This window comes from Monodelphis domestica, chromosome 3, assembly GCF_027887165.1.
Source record: "Monodelphis domestica isolate mMonDom1 chromosome 3, mMonDom1.pri, whole genome shotgun sequence".
Classification (NCBI taxonomy): domain Eukaryota; kingdom Metazoa; phylum Chordata; class Mammalia; order Didelphimorphia; family Didelphidae; genus Monodelphis; species Monodelphis domestica.
Window position 1 is genome coordinate 456,081,919 of NC_077229.1, and position 26,861 is coordinate 456,108,779.

Sequence of the window (26,861 nt, forward strand, 5' to 3'; positions counted from 1 at the left end):
ATTTCCCTTTTTATGCCTTTGATGGAAAGTCACGTTTCCCACCTATTTGCTTTCAACCTGTAGACCTGACCTGTATGACGCCTTCCATTAATTTGGATAATTTCATGATGGCCATGTGAGGGAGGGTCTCACTCTTGTATTTCTGGCAGAGGAAGCATCCTCGCTCTGCCTTCTTGGCTGTTTATGGCGAGCAAAAAATATGCTCCTGAAAACAGGACGACTGCCGCTTTATTGCTGTATTCTAAAACAACGGTGGCCATGGTCGTTTCTTGTATAAACTAAGGTAAATTTGAAACCTTTTTAACTAAAAACTGCAGAAATGTACTGTATGGGGACTTAGTTAAAGTCATGTTCAGGGCTTCTACTTCCCTCCCCCCCCCCAAAGGCAAAGTACAAAAAAAAAAGTTCACCAAAAGTAAGTGAGAAATCGGTAGATTTTGACATAAAAATCAAGACAAGCTTTCTTCTATTTCTTGAGACAGTACAGTTCGTGATTCACAGGATAACTTGCATCAGACACAATTTAATGAAAGCTCTCAAATAAGCAATTTTATTCCTATCCATGATCGCAGACATTTACAAAACCATAACATCTGAATTCACCTTAAAAAATAACTTATATAAAGCAGTGATATACACAGCACAAAATAGTTCAGGGGGAGGGAAAAGTAACTTTTAATAATTAAAATGTAAACGTGAAAAAAGACGGAATAAAAGTCCCTACTTATTTCTACTTAAGATGTCATGTGATAATTATTTTACAATGTCCTGTGGATACATGTATGTATGTGTGTATGTATATGTCTAGATAACATACACATATACAGTACATTCATTGTCCCACACATATACATACACAGATAATTATTTGCAGTTCAGTTGAGGGCGATGGTAACGTGCCCCTCCGTACAGTTGTTTGAATCACGTTTGGACCTGCTTTCTTCACCAAGTGAGGGAGAGAGCAGGAAGAAAAGAGAGTTGGTTTGGTGGTGACTGAGATCCTTTTGTTTGTGAAACTGTACACGGCGATGGATAGTTTTCCTCGGTAGTAGTTTTCTGGGGAGGAGGCTGACTCACTGTTGTTGTCAGGGGAGGCTCCATGGATCACACGCTCATTGTCATGCTCGGGGAATACTGAAAGGAAAGAGGAAGCCACATTGTCATAGCGGGACTCGCTCAGACAGACAGATGCACGCACGGCGCATCTTGGCGTCTTTGCATGTCTCCGGCTTTAGCCTGGAAGACCCAACCTCCAAGCCGGTAAAAGGAGGACCTTAGAGCAGATCCAGGCAATTAGAAAAGCAACCTTTGGAGCCGTGTCTTTGGAACCCACCACTTTTCATTCCTCCCTCAGTCTGGGAGGATGTTAGCTCTGTGGAGGCTGAGTGACCAGCCTGGGCAAGTCAATTTCACTCAGTTTCCTCCTCTGCAAAATGAGGTCAGTTACAGGTGGGGCAGGAAGGCGCCGCTCCCAGTGCCACTCTGCCAGAGACCGAGGGCTGCCGGGAGCTTCGGAGAGTTGCCTACAAGACTGATTTGACTGATGATGACCCCAAGTTCTGAGAGTGGAGCGATCCCCCTAAGCTCACACTACCCACTCTGGTTATCTGACTACAAATCTACAAATTTAATTGCCTTTTTCATGACCTCATAATGGCCTGAAAATAGGGGAAAACATTTTTCCTCTAGAGAACAGAAAATGAGTTGTTTTGAACTGAAGGAAGTTGTTGCGTCTTGAATGAAATAGTGAGATCATGGTTTAATAAGAAAAACTTAATTCCTGAAGATAGGGGACATGAAGGACATGTTCTAAGGACAGGAACACGGGTATTAAGGGCCTGGAACAAATCATTTAATTTAACTATTCCCCCCAAGATGGGTAATATTAGGCTTTTTGTGATTTACCTCAAATTTACATAGTAAACTCTACCCTCAGTTCCCTTAATATTGGCATAAGGATTAGCAGTGAATGTGACTTCCCTGTGCACGAGACAAAAGGAGAATGAGGGGCACAATAGGAAGAGGGAAAATTAGAGAAAAGTGGCATGACTTGGGTTTCTTAATAGAGAATTCATTCCTCTTTTTAACCATGGGATGGTATTGGGAAAAGCCAACCAGAATCCAAAATCTCTAGGTTGAGAACTCGATTTTCCTGAGTCCTCAATTTGTTTGGCCTTTGTCTGACAGGTGTCTATTTCACTCAATCACACGGTGTCTATCACGTAGTTTCTCACAGATATAAATAATAATTCTAGGAATAAAATAATTTCAGTTACAGTTAGAGCCCCACAAATCAAAAGCTTTGATTAGCTGGATTATTTTCTGGCACTTCATTTTAAAAGCAGACAGGGGAATGACAAGTAAATAAGTTTATATCATCAGATTTTTCTTTTTAAGGGAAACTTTCAGTAGAGAGATCTGACTTACTCATGTTATATCTATACTCTTCTGCTATAAGATACAATGCTGTTAAGGATTCTGAGACTTTGCAAGATTGCCAATTGGCAAAGATTAATGATCCAGTGAACTATACTTACTAAGATAGCAAAGGACAGCCTTACATTTTTTAAAAATCATAAAAAGGATATTCTATTTCATTTACAATTAAATAGAAAATTTAATTAATTAGACCACCCCACTTCATTAACATTTTTATTACTGAAAGTTTTTTTTAACAATACTAAAAGAATAATCGGTATCATTCAAATAGTAAAACAGTAAGAAGTGTGTTTATGAAGATATTACTGTGCTTTCATATAGAATACAAGAGATAGATTATTTATATCCCTTTGATTCTTTTCCTATGAGCGTATCTAAAAATAGAAGTGCATACACCTCAGCTATAGATTGAGTTCAAGCTATGGCAAAAAAGACCAATTGTAAAATTTACTATCCTTCTAACCACACTTCACTCCTAAAAGCTGAAGCTGGATTCTGTGAAAGATCTGTGGGATTTAAATGTTTGTGAAACATAAGAATAATAACTTCACTTATTAGTGGTCACTAATAATTTGTAATCAAAGCATAACTTCTGAGGCAATTAGCTTGTTAAACAATCAGCTTGTTTACTTGAAGCATGGAGAGAATCATTCATGAATGTTCTAATGATTCTTGAACTTTGACATCTATGAGACACTTCAATGAGATTAACTGAGAAATACATTCAAGAGGCTATTTGATCAACGTAAGCAGCATCTGCCCTTAACAGCATAGAAGGAAAGTAGAAAGCAGAGAGAGATTATTATATCAAGCACTGTGATAATATCCATCTTTCTAAATTGAAATTTGTTAATACTGATCGTTGGGCAGTTTTGAGCAAATCACCAGGACTGACATTTATTATTGGGTTGATTTGGAGACTGAGAGCTGGATTTGTCCAAAAGAGAAGCTAAAATGGAAAACAACAGTAGAACATTAGAAAAGATGAGTGTTGGATACAGAGAAATAAAGCATCGGCTAGGAACATTAAGATCCTGAGAAATTAGAAGCATCTAATAAAATTTAATTTCTGAATAGTTGGAATAACTGCAAATGTCACTTTAAATGCATTTGGTGCAATAAACTAGATTCTGTCTATTATGTCTAATTATCTAGATCAGCAATATGCAATTTTCACTTCTATGGCAGCAAACTATTCATCTCATGCTGCCTTTCTGAATATGTAGCTTTTATTGTAGCTCCTGGATTCTGGGAGAAGTCACAGAATTGAGAGGAAAATGGGGGTGGGGCACTGCAAATGGAGCAAAATAAAAGAGCATTTCTGACAGTGTTCCTCATTTTTCAAAAAAAGGAACAAGAAATGAAAGGGGGAAGGGCTTCTCTTATTTTTTTCTAGCAATAGAGAGGGCAGGTGCTAAACAGGGTATCATAGAGAGAGATATCAAATATTCATAGTGTACTGGACTGATATTACATTGTAATGTTTCTATTGTCGTGCTGTATCGAAGTAATGACACACTTAAATGTTTGTGCTCTCAGGCGGCTCTGTTCCAAGACTCTCTGTGAGGTTGTTTCCCCTCAAACAGAAGATAAAATGGCTCTTGTAAATCTGTTGGCAACACCACTCCTTGGTTACTCAGAACTAAACCAACTTGATTTTACTTCAAAGCATCCTCAAATGAAACGATGAAATTAGGTCTCACATCTGTGTATATGTCAAGCTCCGGCGGCTTCCCCTGGCTACTCAGCCATTCAGAATCCTGTGACATGTCAAGCCTTCCTCCTCCTGGCTTCTCTTTCTGTAATCACACCTTTCCCCCCGTGTTCACTCTCCTTCCAGACTGCTCTGCTACTCTGGGATAAGAACGAGCTAGTTTTCGAAGAGACAGACGACCTCCTTGGAGGGAAAGCTATGGCCAATCTGGACAGCACACTGAAAAGTGGAGACATCACCCTGCTAACAAAGCCATGCAGAGTCAAAGCTATGGTTTTTCCAGTAGTAAGTAAGACTGTGAGTTGGGCTATAAGGAAGGCTGAGTGCCACAAAATCGATGCGTTTGAATTGTGGTGCTGGAGAAGACTTCTGAGAGTCTTTTGGACAGCAAGAAGATAAAATCAGTCAATAATTAAAGAAATTAATTGAGAAGATTTACTGGAAGGTCAGATCCTGAAGCTGAGGCTTAAATAGTTTGGCCACATAAGGAGAAGACAAAACTTGTTGGAAAAGACCCTGATGTTGGGGAAACATAGAAGGCAAAAGGAGAAGGAAGTGGCTGAGGATGAGACACATAGATATTGTCAGAGAAGAAACACACATGAACTTGGACAACCAAAGAGAGATAATAAGAGTATAAAAAGACCTGGGGTGTCGTGGTCCATGGAGTCACAAAGAGCTGGACCCAAATGAACTACCCCAACGCTCTCAGGTATTCCATCTCTAATGCTCCTTCTTTCTTTATGGTTGCCCCAACCCTAACTCCTGGTTCAAGAGCCATTTCCTTCATGGGGTTTTATTTTATTGTCCCAGTTAGTGCTTCCCACAATCACTTGAAATTTATTTTATGCATATGCTATATTTGTTCATCTATGAATATGTTCCATACTCCCAAGAGAATGTAAAGCTCCCTGAGGGAAAGAAGAATCTCGTGAAACGCTCAGCACATATTATTAAAATGATAAATACTCTTTGCTTGATTTTTACGTATGACAACTTATTCTATTTTTTTCATTTAAGAAACATTTTCTATCAGTTTCTTTGATGACTAGAGAAGACACTTTTTACGTTTTGGATGCATTATGTTTAATTTTCTTTGTACAGCACGTTATCAGCTATCCAACAGAGAAAACACTTAAAAGTCGAAACAAAGTGTGTTAAATTCCTGCTTATATATTGCAAAAACACTTTTGAATCTTACTAAATTTATAAGTGTCTAAATGACATTTTATTCTTTCCATGAAGAGAGTGCATGTGTGCCATTGTACTCCATTCTAGCAAATAAAATGAGACTCGGCAGTTTTAAAGGTTTAGTGTTTTAATGGACAAGTTAAAAAGTTAGGACTATGATGATTTCTTGATGACAGCTTAGAATAAGAGAGCAGGATAGTAAATCCTATGCTAGTCAGCAGAAATCTCTAATTAAGATCTTAGTTTTAATATCATGTTTGGGGACAGCTACGTGACTCAGAGGATAGAACGCCCTGGGTTCAAATCTAGTCTTTCTAGTTGTGTGACTAGGGGCAAGCCACTTAACCCCAATTGCCTGCCCTTACTGCTCTTCAACCTTGGAAACTATACTTAGTATTGACCCTCAAAAGAGAAGGTATGGTTTTAAAAAATATGCATATAATGTATATAGGTCATATTTGGATAGCTGATCTTTGTGGATGCTAAATGTGAAAAAAATTTTGTAAACCCATTCAAAAGTTTCTTTGGGGGGGGGGGCAGCTGGGTGGCTCAGTAGATTGAGAGTCAGGCCTAGAGACAGGAGGTCCTGGGTTCAAATCTGACTTCAGACACTTCCCAGCTATGTGACCCTGGGCAAGTCACTTGACCCCCATTGCCTAGCCCTTACCACTCTTCTGCCTTGGAGCCAATACACAGTATTGACTCCAAGACAGAAGGTAAGGGTTTAAAAAAAGTTTCTTTTGTCAGTAAAGCCTTTGAGAAGCATTTCTAAAGATGAAACTAAATTTAGTGGATTGTGTACATGAGGGGGCATCTATGTTTCTGCAAAGGTCTTTGTAATATTTCTTTCAAACGAGTCTAGGCAGTGACTCTGTTTTGCAAAGTATGCTGACTTAGCAGAGTTTCTGAGCTGGGAAGTTCCATTTCTTTGATAGTTTAATATAATTATTCTAACATAAGTAGTGTCATAATCCTTAGAGGGGAGATTGTTCCAAAAATGTGAGTCTTCAAGTTATCTGTGTAAAGAAAATAAAATTTGCATATTCTTTACTCTAGAAAAAAAAATGTTCTCTTTATGAATCCTTCATGTAAAACATCCCCTGCTTTCCTTTGATTGCACTGAAATTTACTGGAATAGGCTAGTTTCTTTATTTCTTTAAATTTTTTGGGAGACTGTTTCTCTTTTTATTTCTTTCATCCCCACCAGCCTATTTATCTCCAATGCAATTCCCCCTTTTTCTTCCCAGTTGGAATCCAAACCAAAATTTGAGGTGCCTATGATATAAAAAGAAAGGCAAAGGGCTATGAAACTATGTGCACCCCATGACCCAACAATACCACTACTGAGTCTGTATCCCAAAGAGATAAAAAAGGGGAAAGGACCTATTTGTACAAAAGTATTTAGAGCAGCTCTTTTTGTGGTGGCAAAGAATTGGAAACTGAGGAAATATCTATCAACTGGGGAATGGCTGAACAAGCTGTGGTATGTGATGGTAATGGAATACTATTGTGCTATAAGAATTGATGAAGGGGATACTTTCAGAAAAACCTGGGAAGACATATGAAGTGATGCAGGATGAAGTGGGCAGAACCAGAATAGCATATACATTACTATAATGATAATCAAATGTGAAAGACTTAGTAACACGGATCAATATAATGATCCATGACAATTCCAAAGGCTTCATGATTAAAAATGCTCTCCACTTCCAGAGAGATGACTCATGGACTCTGAATGTAGATTGAAGAATATTTTTCATTTTATTTTTCTTGCTTTTATTCATGCAGCATAACTAATGTAGAATCATATTTTGTAGGATTGCATATGTAGAATGAGTATCATATTTCCTGTCTTCTTAATGAGGAGGAGAGGAAGTGTGAGAGGAGAAAATTTGGAACTGATAATAAAATTTTAAAATAAATGAATTTAAAAATAGAAAGAAAGCCAGTGATGTTCACAATGATAATGACAATCATGGTTGTTGGCTTAATGTCAACCTTTCTTGATGAAGAAGATGAGGAACTCAATGGCAAGGATGATATCAAAGTGAAAAGAACTGTCTTTCATGACCTGGAAGACAATTTTGTCCTTTTGTGTTGTGTTATGGGGATGATAGGGAAAGGACCTACAGAATTTGCTTCCCTTGCTTATCTGTCTGCTACCTTAAATGATTTTGCCTAATTTATTTTGGCGAGGTGATAAGGAAAGAGTTACTCTGACTTCTTTCCTTCCCATACATATATGAGAGAGGTGGATCTGGAGTCTTTAACCCTTCTCTTTCCCTTGTGATTTGAATGGCTAAGAGAATAATTAGTATCTATTTGAAGACATGAATACCAAAGGGTGAACTTGCCAACTCATGGAAAGTGCCAAGAAAAAAGGGGAATAGTACCCAAAAAAGTAAAGGTGATTTTGGAAATGTTAACCTGATATAGCATGAAAAAAATTGGAAAAAACTGGCTTTCCCTGAGAAATTACATGTAGGCTGTGGACAATCATGAAGGGCAAAATATAAAGGGAAAAAAGCTCATGGGTTCCTCCCTTTAAGCAGCAGAGGAACAAGTAAAGACTGGATATGGAGTGGGTCTCTTGCCAGAGGAAAGGTGACAGCTGGACCATGACTCCAAAGGGAGTCAGTCTCAGTGTAGCTAAATAATGCAGAGCAGAATCACTAGGGTCCTCTAGTTCTTCAATGACATCAATCCCTTCCTTGTTAGCAGAAAGGATGTTCCTCATTGGAAGAAGCTGTAGAGCAAATGTATTCTCTGGTTTGCCTGATATGGCCATGCATCAACCAAATCTTTGTTGCAGTCATTTTTTGGGTTCTAAGTCATCCACCTCCTTTCTAAATGAGATGAATACTTGGCCCAAGTCTTCTCTACTCCAACCATTGTCTTGATAGTTTGGGATTTAAATATATATTTCAATATTACTTCAAATGACCCAGCCTCCCAGTTTATCAGTCCTTCAACTCCCATGATCTCAATTTTCATTACACACTGCAAATGGTCTAATATTTCTATGATATGGAGAATCTCTAAAATTCTTCTTTCCAATCACAGCATCCTATCTCCCCTCTCCCTCATTCCCACTAAACTTATTCTCTATCAATAACATATATAAGCCTCCACCCCTCATCAATCTTAATTTTGTTGAGTCATTTAAACATATTGAATTTTGGGTTCCTGCTCTCTGTCTCTGTCTCTCTCTGTCTCTGTCTCTGTCTCTCTCTGTCTCTCTCTCTCTGTCTCTCTCTCTTTGTCTCTCTGTCTCTGTCTCTCTGTCTCTCTGTCTGTCTCTCTCTCTCTCTCTGTCTGTCTGTCTGTCTGTCTCTCTGTCTCTGTCTCTCTCTCTCTCTCTCTATCTATCTATCTATCTATCTATCTATCTATCTATATATATATATATATATATATATATATATATATATATATATATATATATATTTTGTGTATTGCCTCCAAGGAAGAAGAGTGGTAAGGGCTAGGCAAAGTTAAGTAATTTGCTTGGGGGCACACAGTTGGGAAGTGTCTGAGGCCAAATTTGAACCCAGGCTCTCCCATCTCTGGACCTGACTCTCAATACACTGAGCCACCCAGCTGCCCCCCTCCAATTATCTTTCCACTCCTGAGCTTAGACTGTGTATACCATCAGTCATCTTTTTTATTACACATATAATGCTGAAAATCACAACAAGAAGTCATATCACCATGCTGAGTTATCTATACATTTATGTTATCTATTATCAAATGGGCTGCACAGCAATCAATCCTTTTACTCTTCTCTTAATGTTTCTTTGTTATACTTCCCTCAGTGGCTATTTTGAACTTGTCTCTCCTCAGTTCTTCTATGCCACACTTATTCCTTCACATGTCATCCAGTCATTTCCTACTGTAAACTGAGGCAGGAACTTCAAACATGTTTTGTAAGAAACTGGAGGGTATTCATCTCATCCTAGAGACAGTGAGAGCTGGAATGAGCTGCTGGCTTGGTGGAACCTGATTGAGTGTCCCAGGACTAAAAGAACTGGTTTCCATGGTAACCTGAACCAGGCTATTTAGCTCACACTATCATAGACAGTTTCTCCACATCACCCTAGGACCCAGGTAAACAGAATTATACATCTTCATCACCTACATAGTTGGGCAACTCAAGCATATCAAGATAATTTACATTCTACTGAGAAATTAGTGGCCATCTCTCTTGAGTTTACTCTTTTTACCTATATCACAGACCTCAAAAATTCTCCATTATTCTCTAGCCTCTCTTCTTTTGTTCTAGTCTTTAGGGGAAAAATGGCTTTTCTCCTTGTCAACCTTGTCAAAAGCAACCTTGCACTTGTGTTCTTGAGCCTATTCCCACCAGGATCCTTCCCCTTTGATCATTATAGCTCTTTTCCTTACTTTAAATCTTTTGTGATTCACTACATTATTTCCTGCTGCCTATGAACATGTTCACTTATCCTTAAAAAAATCTTTATTTGACCTGGTTTAACCCCTACTTCATGTTACTGTCTCATATCTCTTCTCCCTTCCCAGTTAAGCTTCTGAAAAGAGTCATCTATGTTCATTAGCTCCATTTCCTTACTTGTCACTCATTAATCCTTTGCAATCTCGGTTTCTAATACCTTCACTTGACTGAGATAGCTCTCTACAAGCTTACCAATGATCTCTTAAATGCGAAATCCATTCAATGATCTCTTAAATGTGAAATCCATTGGCTTTTTCTCCAACTTCTTTCTGCTTAACTGGTCTGTAGCCTTAGACATTGTTGATCTCACTTTTCTCCTCCCACCTATCTGATCATTCCTTTACTATCTTCACTGCTAGATCATTCTCTTTTCTTAACCTTTTAAGTAGATGTTCCTAAAGGCTCTGTCCTGGGTCATTTCATCTTTTTCTGAACTCTTTGCCTTTGGTAGCCTCATCACTGAACTATGGCTTCAATGATAGTATCTATGTATATTAACTTCCAAGTTGACATATCTACTCATAATCTCTTCCTAAATTCTAGCCTTCATTACTTATTCCCAGCAGGATATGTCTATTTGTAAGGTTTTGGCAAGCCACCTTTTCCCTTAAGACTGGAGGAAAAGAAGAAAGTCTAGAGAAGGATGGAGAGTTTTTGAGGTCTGTGTTGTAGGAAAAAAAGGGGATCAAGGCATCTAAAAAGGAACTCATATTACTTACTTAAAATTTGAAAACTCATCTTCCCAGACACTCATATTCACAAACTTGGTATTATCCTTATTCTTCCATCTACTTCAACCCCCAAGTCCTAGTAGTTGCTATATTTTGTTGGTTCTATCTCCATAGCATTTCTCAGAACTATCTTCTTCCCTCTGCCTTAATTTAAGTATTCATCTCTTCTCACCAAGATCACTATAATAATCTCCTATTTTGGTCTCCTTGTTTCCAATCTTTCTCCTCTCCAATCTATCCTCCAGAGTAGCCAGCAGCAAAGTGATATTCCCAAAACACTGACCTAACCATGTCATTCCCCCATTCAAAGACCTTCAGTGGCTCCCTTATGTTTCCTAGATATATTTGGGTCTAGATTTGTGATTTTTTGGAATTAGGAATTGCTGGTGTAGAAAATAGGTGGTGGAGTAGATACAGGCTTGGAGAAAAGAAGACCTGAGTCTGAATTTGGCCTTTTAATAGCTGTGTGACTTAGGTGAGTCACTTGATCTCTGTTTGCCTCAAAAATGGGGATAATAAAAGCACACGCTTTGTGAGGATAAAATAATATTTGTGAAGCACTTAACATGGTGCCCAACACATAGTAGGTGATCGATAAATGCTTGACATTATTACATTTTCTTAACTGAACTGTAAATTACCATCTGAGAGAGCTGCTTGAGTCACTGTGACTTTCCACCTACGTCTTCCTGACACCAACGCAACACCTTATCCACTCGGCCAATTATCTCTTATTAGGATTCGTTAACATACTGGCAATGGAAACTTCTCTCTAAATATTCATTTGATCGTTTAAAAGAAGCTCTACGTAACCCAGGATAAATTCATGCCTACTTAATACATCAAGAGCCTGTGACTTTGTCCATTTTGTAATGCCCTCCATGGATTCAAATCACAATCTTGCTATAACTTAGTAAATTGTCTCTAAAAGTAATTGTGATTACATGTGCACACACACGTCTATGTCTATCTCTTAGTAAACAACTTTCTTATGATTAGCCTCTTCAAACTTAGGATGTCTTTGGACAACCAACGCAACCTTTAATCCAGACTCAAAGGTTTTTGGTTTAATGAGATGAACTGCCATGATCTGTGTCACACTGATACGCTTTACAAAACTCACAGTTGATCACCTCCATAACATGATGGGCGAACAGAAAAGGACTCAGAGAACAGGAAAATGGAGGACTTCCAACCAACATGGTTGAGGAGATGTAGGCATGCAGCCCTGCATAACTTAAAAAAAAGCATCAGACTCAATAATGATCAAGGAATTCAATGAGAAACTACCATAAGTGATATCAGCCAACCTAAAGCTGCATAAAAGTTCTTGAGAACTCTGCCTCCAGACAATAGGAAAGGAATACCACTAGCAAAGTTGGTGCAGGCCAAGCTCCTGGTGTGGCTAGAGGTGGGTCAGAGGCACGTGTAATCCAAAAGCCTTTCTATCTGGAGGAAAGAGGAACAAAGGGTTCTCCCTAAAAAGCCTCACGGGAGTTGTGAGAACTGTAAAATCAAAGAGGAGTGGCAACAACCAGTTTGGGCATAGCAGTGTTCCCAGATCTGAGGTGTCTAATAGTATGACCTAATACAGATACCATGAAAAGCTCCCCAAAACTAGCATTACAAAATGTAAAAATCCAAGGGCTAATATAGCTAATACCACTGCTGGGTTTGTACCCCAAAGAGATAATGAGGAAAAAGACATGCACAAGAATATTCATAGCTGCCCTCTTTGTGGTGGCCAAAACTTGGAGATGAGGGGATGCCCTTCAATTGGGGAATGGCTGAACAAATTGTGGTATATGTTGTTGATGGAATACTATTGTGCTAAAAGGAATAATAAAGTGGAGGAATTCCATGTGAACTGGAACAACCTCCAGGAATTGATGCAGAGTGAGAGGAGCAGAACCAGGAGAACATTGTACACAGAGACTGATACACTGTGGTATAATCGAATGTAATGGACTTCTCTACTAGCAGCATCCAGGACAATTCTGAGGGACTTGTGAGAAAGAATGCTATCCACATTCAGAGGAAACACTGTGGGAGTACAAACACAGAAGAAAAACATATGATGAATCATGTGGTTCGATGGCTACGTGAATTGGGAGTTTGGGCTTTAAATGATCTCTGTATTGCAAATATGAATAATATGGAAATAGTTTTTGAACAATGATACGAAAAAAACCCAGTGGAATTGCTTGTCAGCTCTATGAGGGGGGAAGGGAAGAGGGGAGGGAAAGAACATGAATCATGTAACTGTGGAAAAATACTCTAAATAAGTAAATGCATTAAAAAAAAATCCAGGGGCTACAAACACTTGCTAGGGCTTTTAGTAGAGACACAACTTGAGAAGGAAAGGTCTGTGTAGAAAGTCATGTGAACTAGGCTGAAATCAAGCAATGCTGATGGCCCAAACCAAAAGTTCAAGACTAGTCCTTGGCATAAAACCCAAATTAAAAAAATAAGGATGAAGATATGATGACATCAAACATTATAAAGAATTATTTACAACCCAGATATCAAAAAATCCACCCCAAAGAGGAGAGTAACTTTATGACTAAAAGTAGATTCAAAGGTAAAAGAATGGATTTTCCCAAGGATAATAATATGAATTCCTAGAAGAAATGAAACATGAAGTAAAAAAAATTAAATCAAATTTCTAGAGGAAAGAACTAAAAGGAAACTATTAGCTTAGAACAGAAAGTAAATTGTATCCAAGTAAAAGACTTCCTACAAGTTAGAATAGACCAAAAAAGAAATCAATGACTTTGAGTCAGCAAGAAATATTGGAACAAAATCAGATTTAAAAAAGAAGAAAATGTATCAGCTATTAAAAATAACTAGTCTTGAAAACAGATCAAAGAAAGATAATATCAGAATTATTAGAATCTTAGAAAATCATGATTAAAAAAGTTTGAACATTATATTTTAATAAATCATAAATGGAAGGCAGATAGGTGGCTTAACACATTGAAAGTTGGTCTAGAGATAGGAAATCTTAGTTTCTAAACTGGCCTTAGACACTTCTTAGCTGTGTGACCCTGGGTAAATCACTTAAATTAAATTGAGCTCCTACTGCTCTTCAGCTTTGGAACCAATACACAGTATTAATTCTAAGATGGAAGTTAAAGGTTAAAAACAAAAAGAAATAATAAATGAAAACTGCCCACATCTGAGGGCAAAATTACAATAGAAAGAACCCACTGATCATCTCCCAAATGAAATCCTATAAGAAAAGTTACAGGAATGTCAGTCAAAATCCAAAACTTCCACAACAAAGAAAAATAGTGCAAGTAGCCAGGGAAAAACCCTGTACCATAGTTAAGATGACACCAAACCTGGCAGCTTCAACAATAAATGAGAAGTAATAAAGAATGACTGTAAAACAGTATAATCTTATAGGAAGAAAATAGGTCTTTAATGGAAGAGATGACTTAAGTACTTGTGATGAAAATACTAGAACAGAATAGGAACTCTGAAGTGCAAAGAAGTTTCAAGAGAAACCACATTTGAGTGGCTGGAAGAGGTTATATGATGATGAAGTGCTAACATTCCAAAATGGAGAAAAAGAAACATGTGTTCTATGAGAACCATAATGTTCTCATAAAGATAGTGAAGGGGTAAAATAGGACCAACAGAAGAATTGGGGTTAAGGGGTAGATCTGTTCTCAGCTGAAGGTCTTAAATAATAAGAAAAGGGAGAGTAAGAGGAATACTATTATTTTTCATAGGTAAGGTATGTGGAAGAAGAGCAGAAGGGAGCAGGTATAAGACAATTTCCTTATCTGAACCAGAAAAAGGAAGGTTTAACACATATATAAACATATACACACAGAGCCAGTTGTAGAAAATACTTCAAACTCAAGAAGGAAACACCCAGGGATACAGAAAGGATATAGAATATTGTTTGTCCTTTGTTTCAAAGAGGACCAATGACATCACAGGGTGATGTTTTGCCTCAAGCATGAACTAGATTTAAGTGATGCAGAATTGCATAAAATCATCAGATTCACCAAAATCCAGTAGAAGGATGACCTTGGTATCTTTGATGTTTGACCAAGCTCTGAGCACTCCACAGCATCTGCTTCAGTCACTTTCTTGGCCATTGGAACAAATTGTTCTCATCTGCCCTTTCTTCCAGGGCAAATCTCCAAGTGTTTGGGTGTAGACAGTCTTCTAACTTACAGATCTGAAACCTTTTGGTTATCCTCAACCTGGTTTAAGCCACCTGCCAAGATGGTTTTTACCAGGGTATGGCTGCTGTACATGCTTTAACTTTTTGGAGCCACAGTTGGGAATTGGGTAAAAGGAGAATAACCAGCCCTGAAAAGGGTTCAGCAAGCCCTCCCACCTGCACATTTCATATACCTGCATGGTATAAGAGGAAGGATAACTGAGGGAAGGAGCTATCTCAAGTAAAACAAATGTTAACTTTAGTGAGTAAATCCTGAAGTGATGATTAACAGGGATGATAAAGGGAAAAAAAAGACATGGAAATGAAGAGGGTATCCATCAAATGAAGATTGGTTAAAAAGCTGTGAGTATATGAATATAATGACAAATTATTTTACTATAAGAAATGATGAGATGGTTTTATAGTACCTGGAAAGACTTTTAAGAATTGATGCAGAATAAAGTGAGGAGAAACAGAATTGCTTATATAATAACAACATTATAAAGAAAACACCTTTGATAGACTTAACTCTCAGACAGTTAGCAAACATTTATTAAGTGTCAGAGCAGGGGATAAAAAACCAGTACTTGCCCCAAAGGAATTTATGATCTAATGGGGGAGACAACAAGCCAACAAATATGTATAATCAAGCTATATAAAGGAAATTGGAAACAATTAACAAAGCGAAGGCACTAGAATTAAGAGGAATTGGGGAATGCTTGCTGTAGGACATGGGATTTTAGTTGGAATTTGAAGGAAGCTATGGATGTCAGTAGTCAGAATAGAGGAGGGAGAGAATTCTAGCCCTGGTGGAAAAGCCAGAGAAAATGCCTGGAGCTGAGAGATGGAAGTGCCTTATTTGTGGAAAATGGATGAGAACAGTACACTGGAATAAAGAGTACCTAGGAGGGGACAAGGTATAAGAAGATTCGAAAGGTAGGAGGGAGCTTAATTATGATGGGGCATTGAATAACTAATGGAACACCCTGAAGGTCATAGGGAATTTATTGAGTGAAAGTAGTTGGAGAGCATAACATGATTAGACCTATACTTTAGGAAAAGCACGTAAGTGGCTGAATGGAAGATGAGTTAGAGTGGGGAGAGGATGAGGTAAGCAGACCAATAAGCAGGCTATTGTAATAATCCAGGCATGAAATCATGGGGGCCTGTAGTAGAGCGGTTGGTGGCAATGCCAAAGGAGACAAGAGATGTTGAAAAGGTGAAAGAGACATTCCTGGTTCCTAAATGATAGAAAAAATTAATCTTAAGTTGCCAATAACAACATATAAAAGTTAAAACATAGAAATAAAAAGGAAATGACAGATAAGAGATAATGAGAAATTCAGCATGATTTGGGAGTCTGTGGGACTGAAAATGTTACTTTCTAAAACTAACAGGTAGGGGGATTATACTTTCAGTTAAGATGGCCCCAGAGTAGAAGCAAGGCTCTTCTTCTCCTTTCCACAGACCGATATAAAGTGCCTCAAAAGGACAAAACCAGAATCAGATGAGCAAAGGGGCTCCACTGTAGGGCACAGCATTGAAGGTAGGCAGAGTTTGGGCATTTCCATGCTAAAGGGGAACAAAATTAACTCCCACCAAAATGTGAGCTCATCACCCCAGTCCACCTATAGTGTGAATGGGTCTGAATGTGGAGCAACCCTGGGTTCTCAGGAGGCTGCCTGAGGACACCACAGACTTACCCCTAAGAACAGCAAGATTTGGGACCCCAGGAGGCTGAGGAAGGCAGAATCTGGGCTCAGAGATAGGGCAGGGCTACACACCGAAGATGCAGCAGCAGAGACTAAAACAAAAATAGCCTCAGGGCAAAAACCTAACTGAAGATCAAAACAAAGACTTGCCCATCCTCCTCACTCAGACTTCCAACTAGGAAGAAACAAAGCAATGACCACCAACACCCAAGAACTACAATCCACAACTACTAAAAAACTCAAGGAAAAAATCTTGACCCTAGATAATTTTTTATGCAGAAAAACTCCAGACTATAGAGTAGAGAGCAGAAGATGACAAACAAGTAAAGGCATCCAAATCTTCCCCAAAAAAGTGGAAATTTGTCACAAGCTCGAGGAGCTCAGATTTAAGATGATGAACAAAATCAGAAAGATAAAAGAAACGTGGCAAGAAAAGTGGGAAATAGTTCAAAAAGAAAATAACAGTTTAAAAGACAGAAAGTCCCACTTGGGAAAAGAAGCCGAGAAATCAAATGAAATGATAAGCAAATTGGAGACTAGAAATGACTTGCTGGAATTCATGAAAAGCAGGATAGACTAAACTGAAAAGGAAAATCAAAAGATCATAGCTGACAATCAGTCTTCAAAGACCAGAATTGGGCAAGCAGAAGCTAATGATCTCACAAGTCAACAAGAATTTGTAAGGCAAAGTCAACAGGATGACAGAATAGAAGGAAACATGAAATATCTCACTGAGAAGATGATTGACCTGGAAAACCGGTCTGAAAGAGACAACTTGAAAATTATAGGTCTACTTGAAAACCTAGAATCAAACAGAAACCTTGACCTCATACTATAAGAATTTATCCAAGAAAACTGACCTGATGTTAAACAAAGGGCAAAATAGATATTGAAAGAATCCATAGATCACCCTGTACATTAAACCCTGAAAAGATAATGCCCAAGATGTTGTTGGCAAATTGAAGAGTTTTTAAGCTAAGGAGAAAATATTACAAGAAGGCAGAAAGAGACAATTCAGATATCGAGGAACACCAATCAGGATTACAAAGGATTTAGTAGCCTCCACACTAAAGGACTATAAGTCTCGGAATATGATATTCAGAAAAGCAAGAGAACTGGGTCTACAACTAAGGATCACCTACCCATCAAAAGTGACTATATTCTTCCAGGGGAAAGTATGGACATTTAACAAAATAGAAGATTTCCAGATACTTGTAAAGAAAAGATCAAAACTAATGAGAAAATCTGAAGTCCAAATACAAAAATTAATAGAAACATGAAAAGGTCAATAAGGAAGGGGGGGGAGTTCATATTTTTAAGGACTTCAATAAGGTCAAATTCTTTATATTCCTATATGGAAAAATGTTATTTGTAACTGTCAAAAATTATATTCACTATTATAGTAGTTAGATGAATTATTCACAGGTAGAGGTTGTGGTACTAAGTGGTTTAAGATGATATGCAAAAAAAAAGAAAGGAGAGGGGATAAAAGATGGCACCAAGAGAAACTTTTAGGAATAAAAAAAAAATAGGATAATCTATACCACATAAAGAGGTGCATGGGAGGGGAAGGGGAAGAATACTATTATAAGAAGGAGAGGAAGAGAGTGCAAATAGGTCATACTTATACCTTACTCTCAGTGGAATTGATTCTGAGAGGGAAAAGCATCTAGATCAATTGTGAGATCGAAATCTATCTCACCCTACAGGAAAGTTGAGAGGGAAAAACCAAGGGGGACAGTGGGGTGGGAAGCACAAAAATGGAAGGGAAAGAGAGGGGGGGGGAGGAAATTTAAAAGACCCTAAATAAAAATAAGAGGGGAATAAGAAGTGAGGAGATGGAAAGGGAAGTAAAACAAGGGTGGAAATTAGGGGGACTGATTAAAAGTAAAACACTGGTGTAGAAGGAATATAGTGAAAGAAGAAAGGGCAGGACTAGGAGAGGGAATCAAAATGATGGGGAATACACAGGTGGTAATCATAACCCTGAATGTGAATGGGATGAAATCACCCATAAAATAGAAGCCAATAATAGAGTAGATCAGAAAACAAAATCCCACCATATGCTGTCTACAAGAAACACACATGAGGAAGGTAGACATTCACAGGGTAAATGTAAAAGGCTGAAGCAAAATCTATTGGGCATCAATTAAAAAAAAAGAAGGTAGGGGTCATAATCATGATATCTGACAAAGCCAAAGTAAAAATAGATCTGATTAAAAGAGACAGGGAAGGTAATTACAACGTGTAAAAGGCAGTATAGGCAATAAGGAAATATCAGTACTCAACATATATGCACCAAATGTTATAGCACCCAAATTTTTAAAGGAGAAACTATTGGAGCTTAAGGAAGAAATAGTAAAACTATACTAGTGGGAGAGCTGAATCTGTCTCTATCAGATCTAGATGAATCAAACCAAAAAAATAAATAAGAAGTAAGAGATAAGAATGAAATCTTAGAAAAATTAGAGCTAATAGATATGTGGAGAAAAATAAATAGGGATAAAAAAGAATACACCTTTTCAGCAGCACACGGTACATTCACAAATATTGACTATGTACTAGGAATTAAAAACATCACAAATAAATGCAAAAAAAGCAGAAATAATGAATGCAAGTTTTTCAAACCAAAATACAATGAAAATAATACTTAGCAAGGGTACATGGAGAGGCAAATCAAAACTTTGTTGGAAATTAAATAATAATGTTCTCCAAAATTGGTTAAAGAATAAATCATAGAAACAGTTAATAATTTCATTGATGAGAATGAAAATGATGAAACACCCTATCAAAAGCTATGGGATGCAGCCAACACAGTACTCAGAGGGAAATTTATATCCTTGAGTGAATATATTAACAAATTAGGGAGGGCAAAGGTCAGTGAATTGGGCATGCAAATTAAAGAACTATAAAGAGAACAAATGAAAAATCCCCAGATAAAAACTAAATTAGAAATCTTAAAAATTAAAGGAGAAATTAATAAAATTGAAAGTGAAAGAATTATTGACTTAATAAATAAGACTACAAGCTGGTACTATGAAAAAACAAATAAAATAGACAAAGTGGTTAATCTAATAAAATAAAAGGAAAGAAGAAAACCAAATCAACAGTATCAAGGATGAAAAGGGAGACCTCACCTCTAATGAAGAGGAAATTAAGACAATTGTTAAAAACTATTTTGCCCAATTTAATGGCAATAAGCGATCTAGGTGATATGGATGAATATTTACAAAAATATAAATTGCCTAGATTAACAGAAGAAGAAATAGAATACTTAAATAATCCCATATCAGAAAAAGAAATTGAACCAGCCATCTAAGAACTCCCTAAGAAAAAATCCCCTGGACCAGATGGATTCACAAGTGAATTCTATCAAACATTCAAAGAACAACTAATCCCAATATTATAGAAAGTATTAGACATAATAAACAAAGAAGGAGTTCTACCAAATTTCTTTATGACACAAATATGGTACTGATCCCAAAGCCAGGCAGATAAAAAACAGAGTAAGAAAACTATAGACCAATCTCCTAAATGAATATAAATGCAAAAATCTTAAACAGAATACTAGCAAATAGATTCCAGCATATGATCATGAGGGTTATTCACTATAATCAGGTGGGATTTATACCAGGAATGCAAGGATGGTTCAATATTAGGAAAACCATCCATATCATTGACCATATCAACAAACAAATGAACAAAAATCACATGATTATCTCAGTAGGTGCAGAAAAAGCCTTTGACAAAATACAATACCCATTCTTATTGAAAACACTAGAAAATATAGGACTAAAAGGGACTTCCCTAAAAATAATCAACAGTATATATTTAAAACCACCAGCAAGCATCATCTGCAATGGGGATAAATTAGAAGCCTCCCAATAAGATCAGGAATGCAACAAGGATGTCCATTATCACCTCTATTATTTAAGATTGTACTAGAAACACTAGCAGTAGCAATTAGAGAAGAAAAAGAAATTGAAGGTATTAAAATTGGCAATAAAGAGACCAAGCTCTTTTGCAGATGATATGATGGTCTACTTAAAGAATCCTACAGAAACAACCAAAAAGCTAGTATAAATAATCAACAACTTTAGCAAAGTTGTAGGATACTAAATAAACCCACATAAATCATCACCATTTCTATATATTTCCAAGACATCCTAACAGCAAGAGATAGAAAGAGAAATTCCCTTTAAAATCATCCTAGACAAGATAAAATACTTGGGAATCTATCTGTCAAGACAAACACAGGAATTATTTGAACACAACTACAAAGCACTTTCCACACAATTAAAACTAGATCTAAATAATTGGAAAAACATTAATTGTTCATGGGTAGGGTGAGCTAATATAATAAAAATGACAATCCTACCAAAATTAATTTACTTATTTAGTGCCATACCTATCAAACTACCAAGACACTTTTTTTACTGAATTAGAAAAAACTAAAACAAAGTTCATTTGAAAGAACAAAAGATCAAGAATATCAAGGGAAATAATGGGAAAAAATGTGAAGGAAGGTGGCCTAGCAGTACCAGATCTTAAACTGTACTATAAAGCAGTGGTCATCAAAACAATATGGTACTGGCTAAAAGACAGAAAGGAGGATCAGTGGAATAGACTTGGGGTAAATGACCTCAACAAGACAGTCTATGATAAACCCAAAGAGCCTAGTTTTGGGGACAAAATTACTCTATTTGAAAAAAGCTGCCAGGAAAATTGGAAAACAGTATTGGAGAGATTAGGTTTAGATCAATCTCTCACACCCTACACCAAGACAAATTTAGAATGGGTAGGAAAAAAAGATTTTAAGATGAAGCAAGAATTAGAAAATATTACAAAATGTAAAATAAATTTAAAAAATTAAAAAGCTTCTTGCAACCAAAATTAGAGGGAAGCAACAAATTGGGAAACAATCTTTATAACAGAAACTTCTGGCAAAGGTCTAATTACTCAAATTTATAAGGAGCTAAATCAATTGTACAAAAAAGCAAGCCATTCTCCAATTGATAAATGAGCAAAGGACATGAATAGGCAGTTTTCAGATAAAGAAATCAAAACTATCAATAAGCACATGAAAAAGTATTCTAAATCTTTTTATAATTAGAGAGGTACAAATCAAAACAACTCTGAGGTACCACCTCACACCTAGTAGATTGGCTAACATGACAGCAACAGAAAGTAATGAATGTTGGAGGGGATGAGGCAAAGTTGGGACATTATTACATTGCTGATGGAGTTGTGGACTGATTCAGGCATTCTGGATGGCTATTTGGAACTATGCCCAAAGGGCTTTAAAAGCCTGACTGCCCTTGGATCCAGACATACCACTCCTGGGTTTATACCCCAAAGAGATAATAAGGAAAAAGGCTCATATAAAAATATTCATAGCCACGTGGTAGTAAAAAAAACTGGAAAATGAGGGGGTGTCCATCAATTAAGGAATGGCTGAACAAACTGTGGTATCTGTTGGTGATGCAATACTATCATGCTAAAAGGAATAATGAACTGGAGGAATTTCAAGTGAACTGGAACGACCTCCAGGAATTGATGCAGAGTGAAAGGAGAAGAACCAGGAGAACATTGTACACAGAGACTGATACACTGTGGTACAATCGAATGTAATGGACTTCTCCACTAGTGGCAATGCAGTGATCCTGAACAACTTGGAAAAATATATGAGTAAAAACACTATTCACATTCAGAGTAAAAAAACTGTGAGAGTAGAAACACAAAAGAAAAACAACCGCTTGATTACTTGGGTCGAGGGGATATGGTTGGGGATGCAGACTCTAAATGAACATCCTAGTTCAAACACCAACAAATTGAAATAGATTCTGATCAAGGACACAAGTAATACCCAAATGAATTGCTTGTTGGCTACTATAGGGGGGTGGCAAGAAGAGAGAGAAAGAACATGAATCATGTAACCATGGAAAAATACTCTAAATTAATTAATTAAATGAAAATTTTCAAGAAAAAAATTAAATTAACAGGTGGAGGGGGGAGAGTTTAAAGGGAAATATAATGAATTCAAAATTTGGATATTTTGAGTTTAAATGTCTGCAGGACACCCAGTTCCAAATGTTTGAAATGCAGTATAGGATAGTTATTCACTTTGTATCTGCTGCATGCCTTGTTTCAACTCCAGGGAACAAGGTGTACCTCCCAGGATAAGCTCCATCTCTTCTAAACTCACCACCATGCTGCTAACGGGAGCTTTGACTGACTCCATCTCCCCTCAGCCTCCTCTCCCTTCTGCTTGGAGGGCAGAGTACCAATGCTACTACCCAATGTTTTCCTTTAAGGAGAGTAGAAACCAGACTCTAAGATTACTACACTTTACTGGCCAAAACCCTACCTGTTTTCAGCTCCCCAGAACATGATGCTGTTTCCCTTTGTTCCACCCTCCTCTCTTTCAAATTTATGTTGTCTCCTCCTTCAAACAGTAAGATCTTTGAGGACAGGGACTCTTTATTAATGGTATCCCCAGCACAGTTAGTAAACATTTACTAGATTGGTTTGGATTGAATTGGTAGTTAAATCCATAGAGGAAGAAGAGAAGCGAGTCCAGGGTAGAACCCTGGAGAATGCATACTGGTAGAGTGTGGATGACCTGAATGAGGATCTGGCAAAGGAGTTTAAGGAGTGATTCACTTCATCATGTGAGAAGGGTGAAGGATAAGATAGTGGCAGATATGAGCAATATGAAATGGGAAAGAGGGGAAAAAATATCCAAGTAATGACTAACTATAGCTCCGGAAAAATTATAATGAAGGATGTGACCCTGTGGAGAAGATCAAGAAACAAATAGAGATACATTTTCAGAGATGACCATTATGTGGATTTGTTATTATTTGTTACAAGGAATTTCCCTCCTATTTATAACTGGGGAAAGAGATTTGTGGAGTAGGATTACCATTAGTAATACTAAAATAAGGAAAAATTTGAGGGCCATGGGAATATTTTTTTTAAGTGCACAGAAGAAAACAGAAGGAAATGCAGAAGGAAGTACAAACAAGCAGGACAGCTTTAAAAGTAATATACTGAATTTATAATATACTTTTTAAAATTGCATGGAATAGAGATTCAGAGTTTTGTAACTAATCCACTTTATCTGCTGCTTCATATGTAGAAATGCTCACTTTTGGGGTATTAAGGTCAGGATAACAAAATTTTTTTAAGTAGGCAGAGGAAGTGAAAATGAAAGAACAATGCAGTACATAGGAATCTGTTATGACAAATTACTTAAAATTATTGAAGTGTCATTTTAATTTTAATTTGTCTGCCCTTTGCTTCATACACATAATTTGCTTTCTTTGTAACAAATGTTTGCTGACTGACAGAAAAAGAAAACAATGAACATCGGCATTTCCCCCATTTCAGGATCTAATGCTTTATAATAATATAAGCAAAAAAATACTTACACTCTCACTCTGAAAAGGATTTAAGAAATTTCCCCCCATTTCACCATCATCCCTTGGAGTGCCAGGCTGATTACTCAGGCTCATATTATTGGGAGAATTCTGTAAACAAGGTATAGGAAACAATGCATTGTTGAAGATTTTGCAATGTATTATGTCACAAATCTTTCTAGAACATCATCTCTCAGGACCCAGAGCTACCTATGTTTCTAATCTTAGCCTTCTATTGTGGATACTAGTTCATTTTTTGTACCTTAACAAATACAAATATTTTCCTCAATGAAAAAAATAGCACACACCACATAACTCTCTCTCTCCCTAACTTCAGAAATAATTACTCACCTCTCCACATTTAGCTCATAGACTTCCTAATATCCTGGAGATTTTAAACCACATTCCCAGCAGGGGAACCAAGAAGGAAACTTACCCACTGATGAGGCATAATAGGGCAGTAACTGCCCTTGGTAATTTCACTAATCAAACTTAAAAGGTCACTGTTTTAATGAGCATGTTCCTTTAATTCTCCACTCAATTTAGCATGGCAACACCATTTCAACAATTTTTCTTTTTATGTGATGCATAAAGAAAAAAAGAGAATAAACTACAGTGGTTGACCACAAAAGGAAACACCTTAGAACCTAAGAATTCATTGTAAATGCATTCTTTGAGAGAAAATGGGACTACTTAGAAGTTAAAAACTAATTGGAGCAATTATTTGCCAAGCATCTTAAGAGTTTTACTTTTATTATTTTATAAAGAATAAAATGCCTCACTTTAGCAAACTAAAAAAAAGTTAAAATAGCAGTAAATTGTTTTTTATTGTGTCTAAATTGTGTCCACTGTCTTAAAATTGCTATGCACATATAATGCCCTCATATCAAAAGAATTGCGGAATGCACTTCTATTCTAAGTCCTAATTTTTACCTTTTGGTTAAATCCTTACTTTCTTTTTAAAACACATAACTTTCTGTCTTAGAATCTGTAAAGTATCTGTTGTGAGGTAGGAGAACATTAAGGGCTGGGCACCTGGGATTAGTTAACTTGCCCAATGCCAACCAGCTTGGATGTAGCTGAAGCTACATTTGAATCCAGTACCTCTCATCTCCAGGTCTGGCTCTCTTAGCCACTGAGCCATCTAGCTGCCTCTGAATCCTCACTTGTTATCTGAGATGGGTTAATGGTTTAGGATTTGTTTCTCTGTCATGGTCACTTATTCTGAGTAGGAGGAAGAAAAGGTATTTGATAATCAAAGAAAACTGCTCTGATGTTTTTACGCTTGAGTGATGAAACCAAGTTATGTCAAAACCACAAAGCTTAATATGAATGGAATCACCCCAGAATAATGTGGTTTTTTTTAATCAAAAATTAGTTAAATACTAATGCAGAAGCAGGGTTCTTGTTTTACTTTGTACCCTGCAGAAAGGACCTGGAATTGACTAGAACTCTGTTATGTTAAATGTTAAAATTGTAGAACAAACTGAAAAAAAAATGAGGCCAAAGTGAACAGGAAAAATACATTTTTCTGTAAATCCCCACCCCTACCAAAAGTTACCCATTTGTAGACAGAGAAAAATCACATGCACTTCTAAAATGAATATGCATAGATTAGTACTGGAATCATTAAATATTTATGAAAGTGTCAACCTTAAAAGTACTTAATAATAATTTGTTAGTGATCCTTCACAACAAAACTTGGAAAACAGGAATTAGATCTTTGATTTGGTTCAAATGAGGTTAATTAAAATACATTATTTAGGATCTTAAAGGTCTAAATTTTTCTGATTTTCAAATTAAATGGAATAACTGCCTATGATTATGTTTATATATGTGATAAGCTGAAAGAATGCATTCAAGGTTACCAATACATATTTAAATAAACATAAAATATGCTCTCCTTTTCTTTATGTCAGGCAGCTTCCCAGAGCAAATTAGGTAGTTTAAGAATTGTATTAGTTATTTAATTCCATTAGAGGATTTTTTTTTAGTGCAAGGATTGATCAAGTCTTAAATTAAATCATTTGTTCATCAAATGGCTTATAGTCCCTAATACTAATTTGAAAAAAGGGCTGACTCAAAATATTTAAAGCAATAATAATGCATTATTTTTATATGTGAAGAAGCCAACATAGTAACGTTTAGTGAGTTGATTTGTTGTTCAGTTATTTCGGTCGTGTCCAACTCTTCATGACCCCTTTTAGAGATGTTCTTGGCAAGGATACTAGACTGATTTGTCATTTCTTTCTCCAGCTCATTTTACAGATGAAGAAAATTGGGCAAACAGGGTAAAGTGATTTGCCCAGGGTCGTAAAGCTAAGTCTCTGAGGTTATATTTGAACTCAGGTCTTTCTGATTCCCAGTCTGGTACTCTGCCCCCCAGTAAAGTATGTTACAGATCTGGAAAGGTTCTTAGAGGTCTTCTAGTCCAGTTCTCTTGTTTTACAGGTGTGAAAACTCACCAAGTTCAACATTAACACTCTACTTGATATATATTTAAAAGCACAAACAGAAAAGATATAACATGGAGTAAATGACTAAGAAAAATGAAGCAAAGACCCAATACCCAATCCTGCCCATTCACCAGTCCATCAGTGCATAGTTGTTTAAGGAGATGACAAAATCATTTTACTTGAAGAGACAGGTTCAGGGTGTGCAGTGGAATAACATCCCCTGGGGGGGGGTGATCAAAAGTTCCTTATGGACATTGTGCTATAAGTGATCAATGAATGATGACACAATGACGTCGTAAATCTGAATAGTAAGGCAGTAGTTGTGTAAAATAGAGGATGAGCATTTTTTCAGGGATGGGCACCTCTTATGTTCTATCTCCTCATCAAGATAAGTTATTTTTGAGGGCAGAGTCCTCAATTGGACGTAAGGGCATCCCAGGGAGGAATAGTGGTATAATTAGGGAATAAGATACCCCCCCCAAAAGGCATTAATAAAAATTTAAAAGAATTATTTTATGTAAAGTAGACTTGAGTTGCATTTTGCAT

The 26,861-nt window shown here is 36.9% G+C and overlaps 1 protein-coding gene across 6 annotated transcripts in view; it reads right to left on the reverse strand.

Moving 5' to 3' along the window:
• Positions 1-522: 522 nt before the first annotated feature.
• Positions 523-26,861, reverse strand: part of SSBP2 (single stranded DNA binding protein 2) — a 386,496-nt gene continuing 360,157 nt past the window's right edge. For all 6 annotated transcript variants that reach the window (XM_007487371.3, XM_001369660.5, XM_007487368.3 and 3 more), the window contains 2 exons: positions 23,872-23,970; positions 523-1,134 (listed from right to left, as the gene is read on the reverse strand). In XM_007487371.3, coding sequence (XP_007487433.1) covers positions 1,105-1,134; positions 23,872-23,970 — 129 coding nt within the window. In that variant the 3' untranslated portion in view covers positions 523-1,104. The remainder of the gene's footprint in view (positions 1,135-23,871; positions 23,971-26,861) is intronic.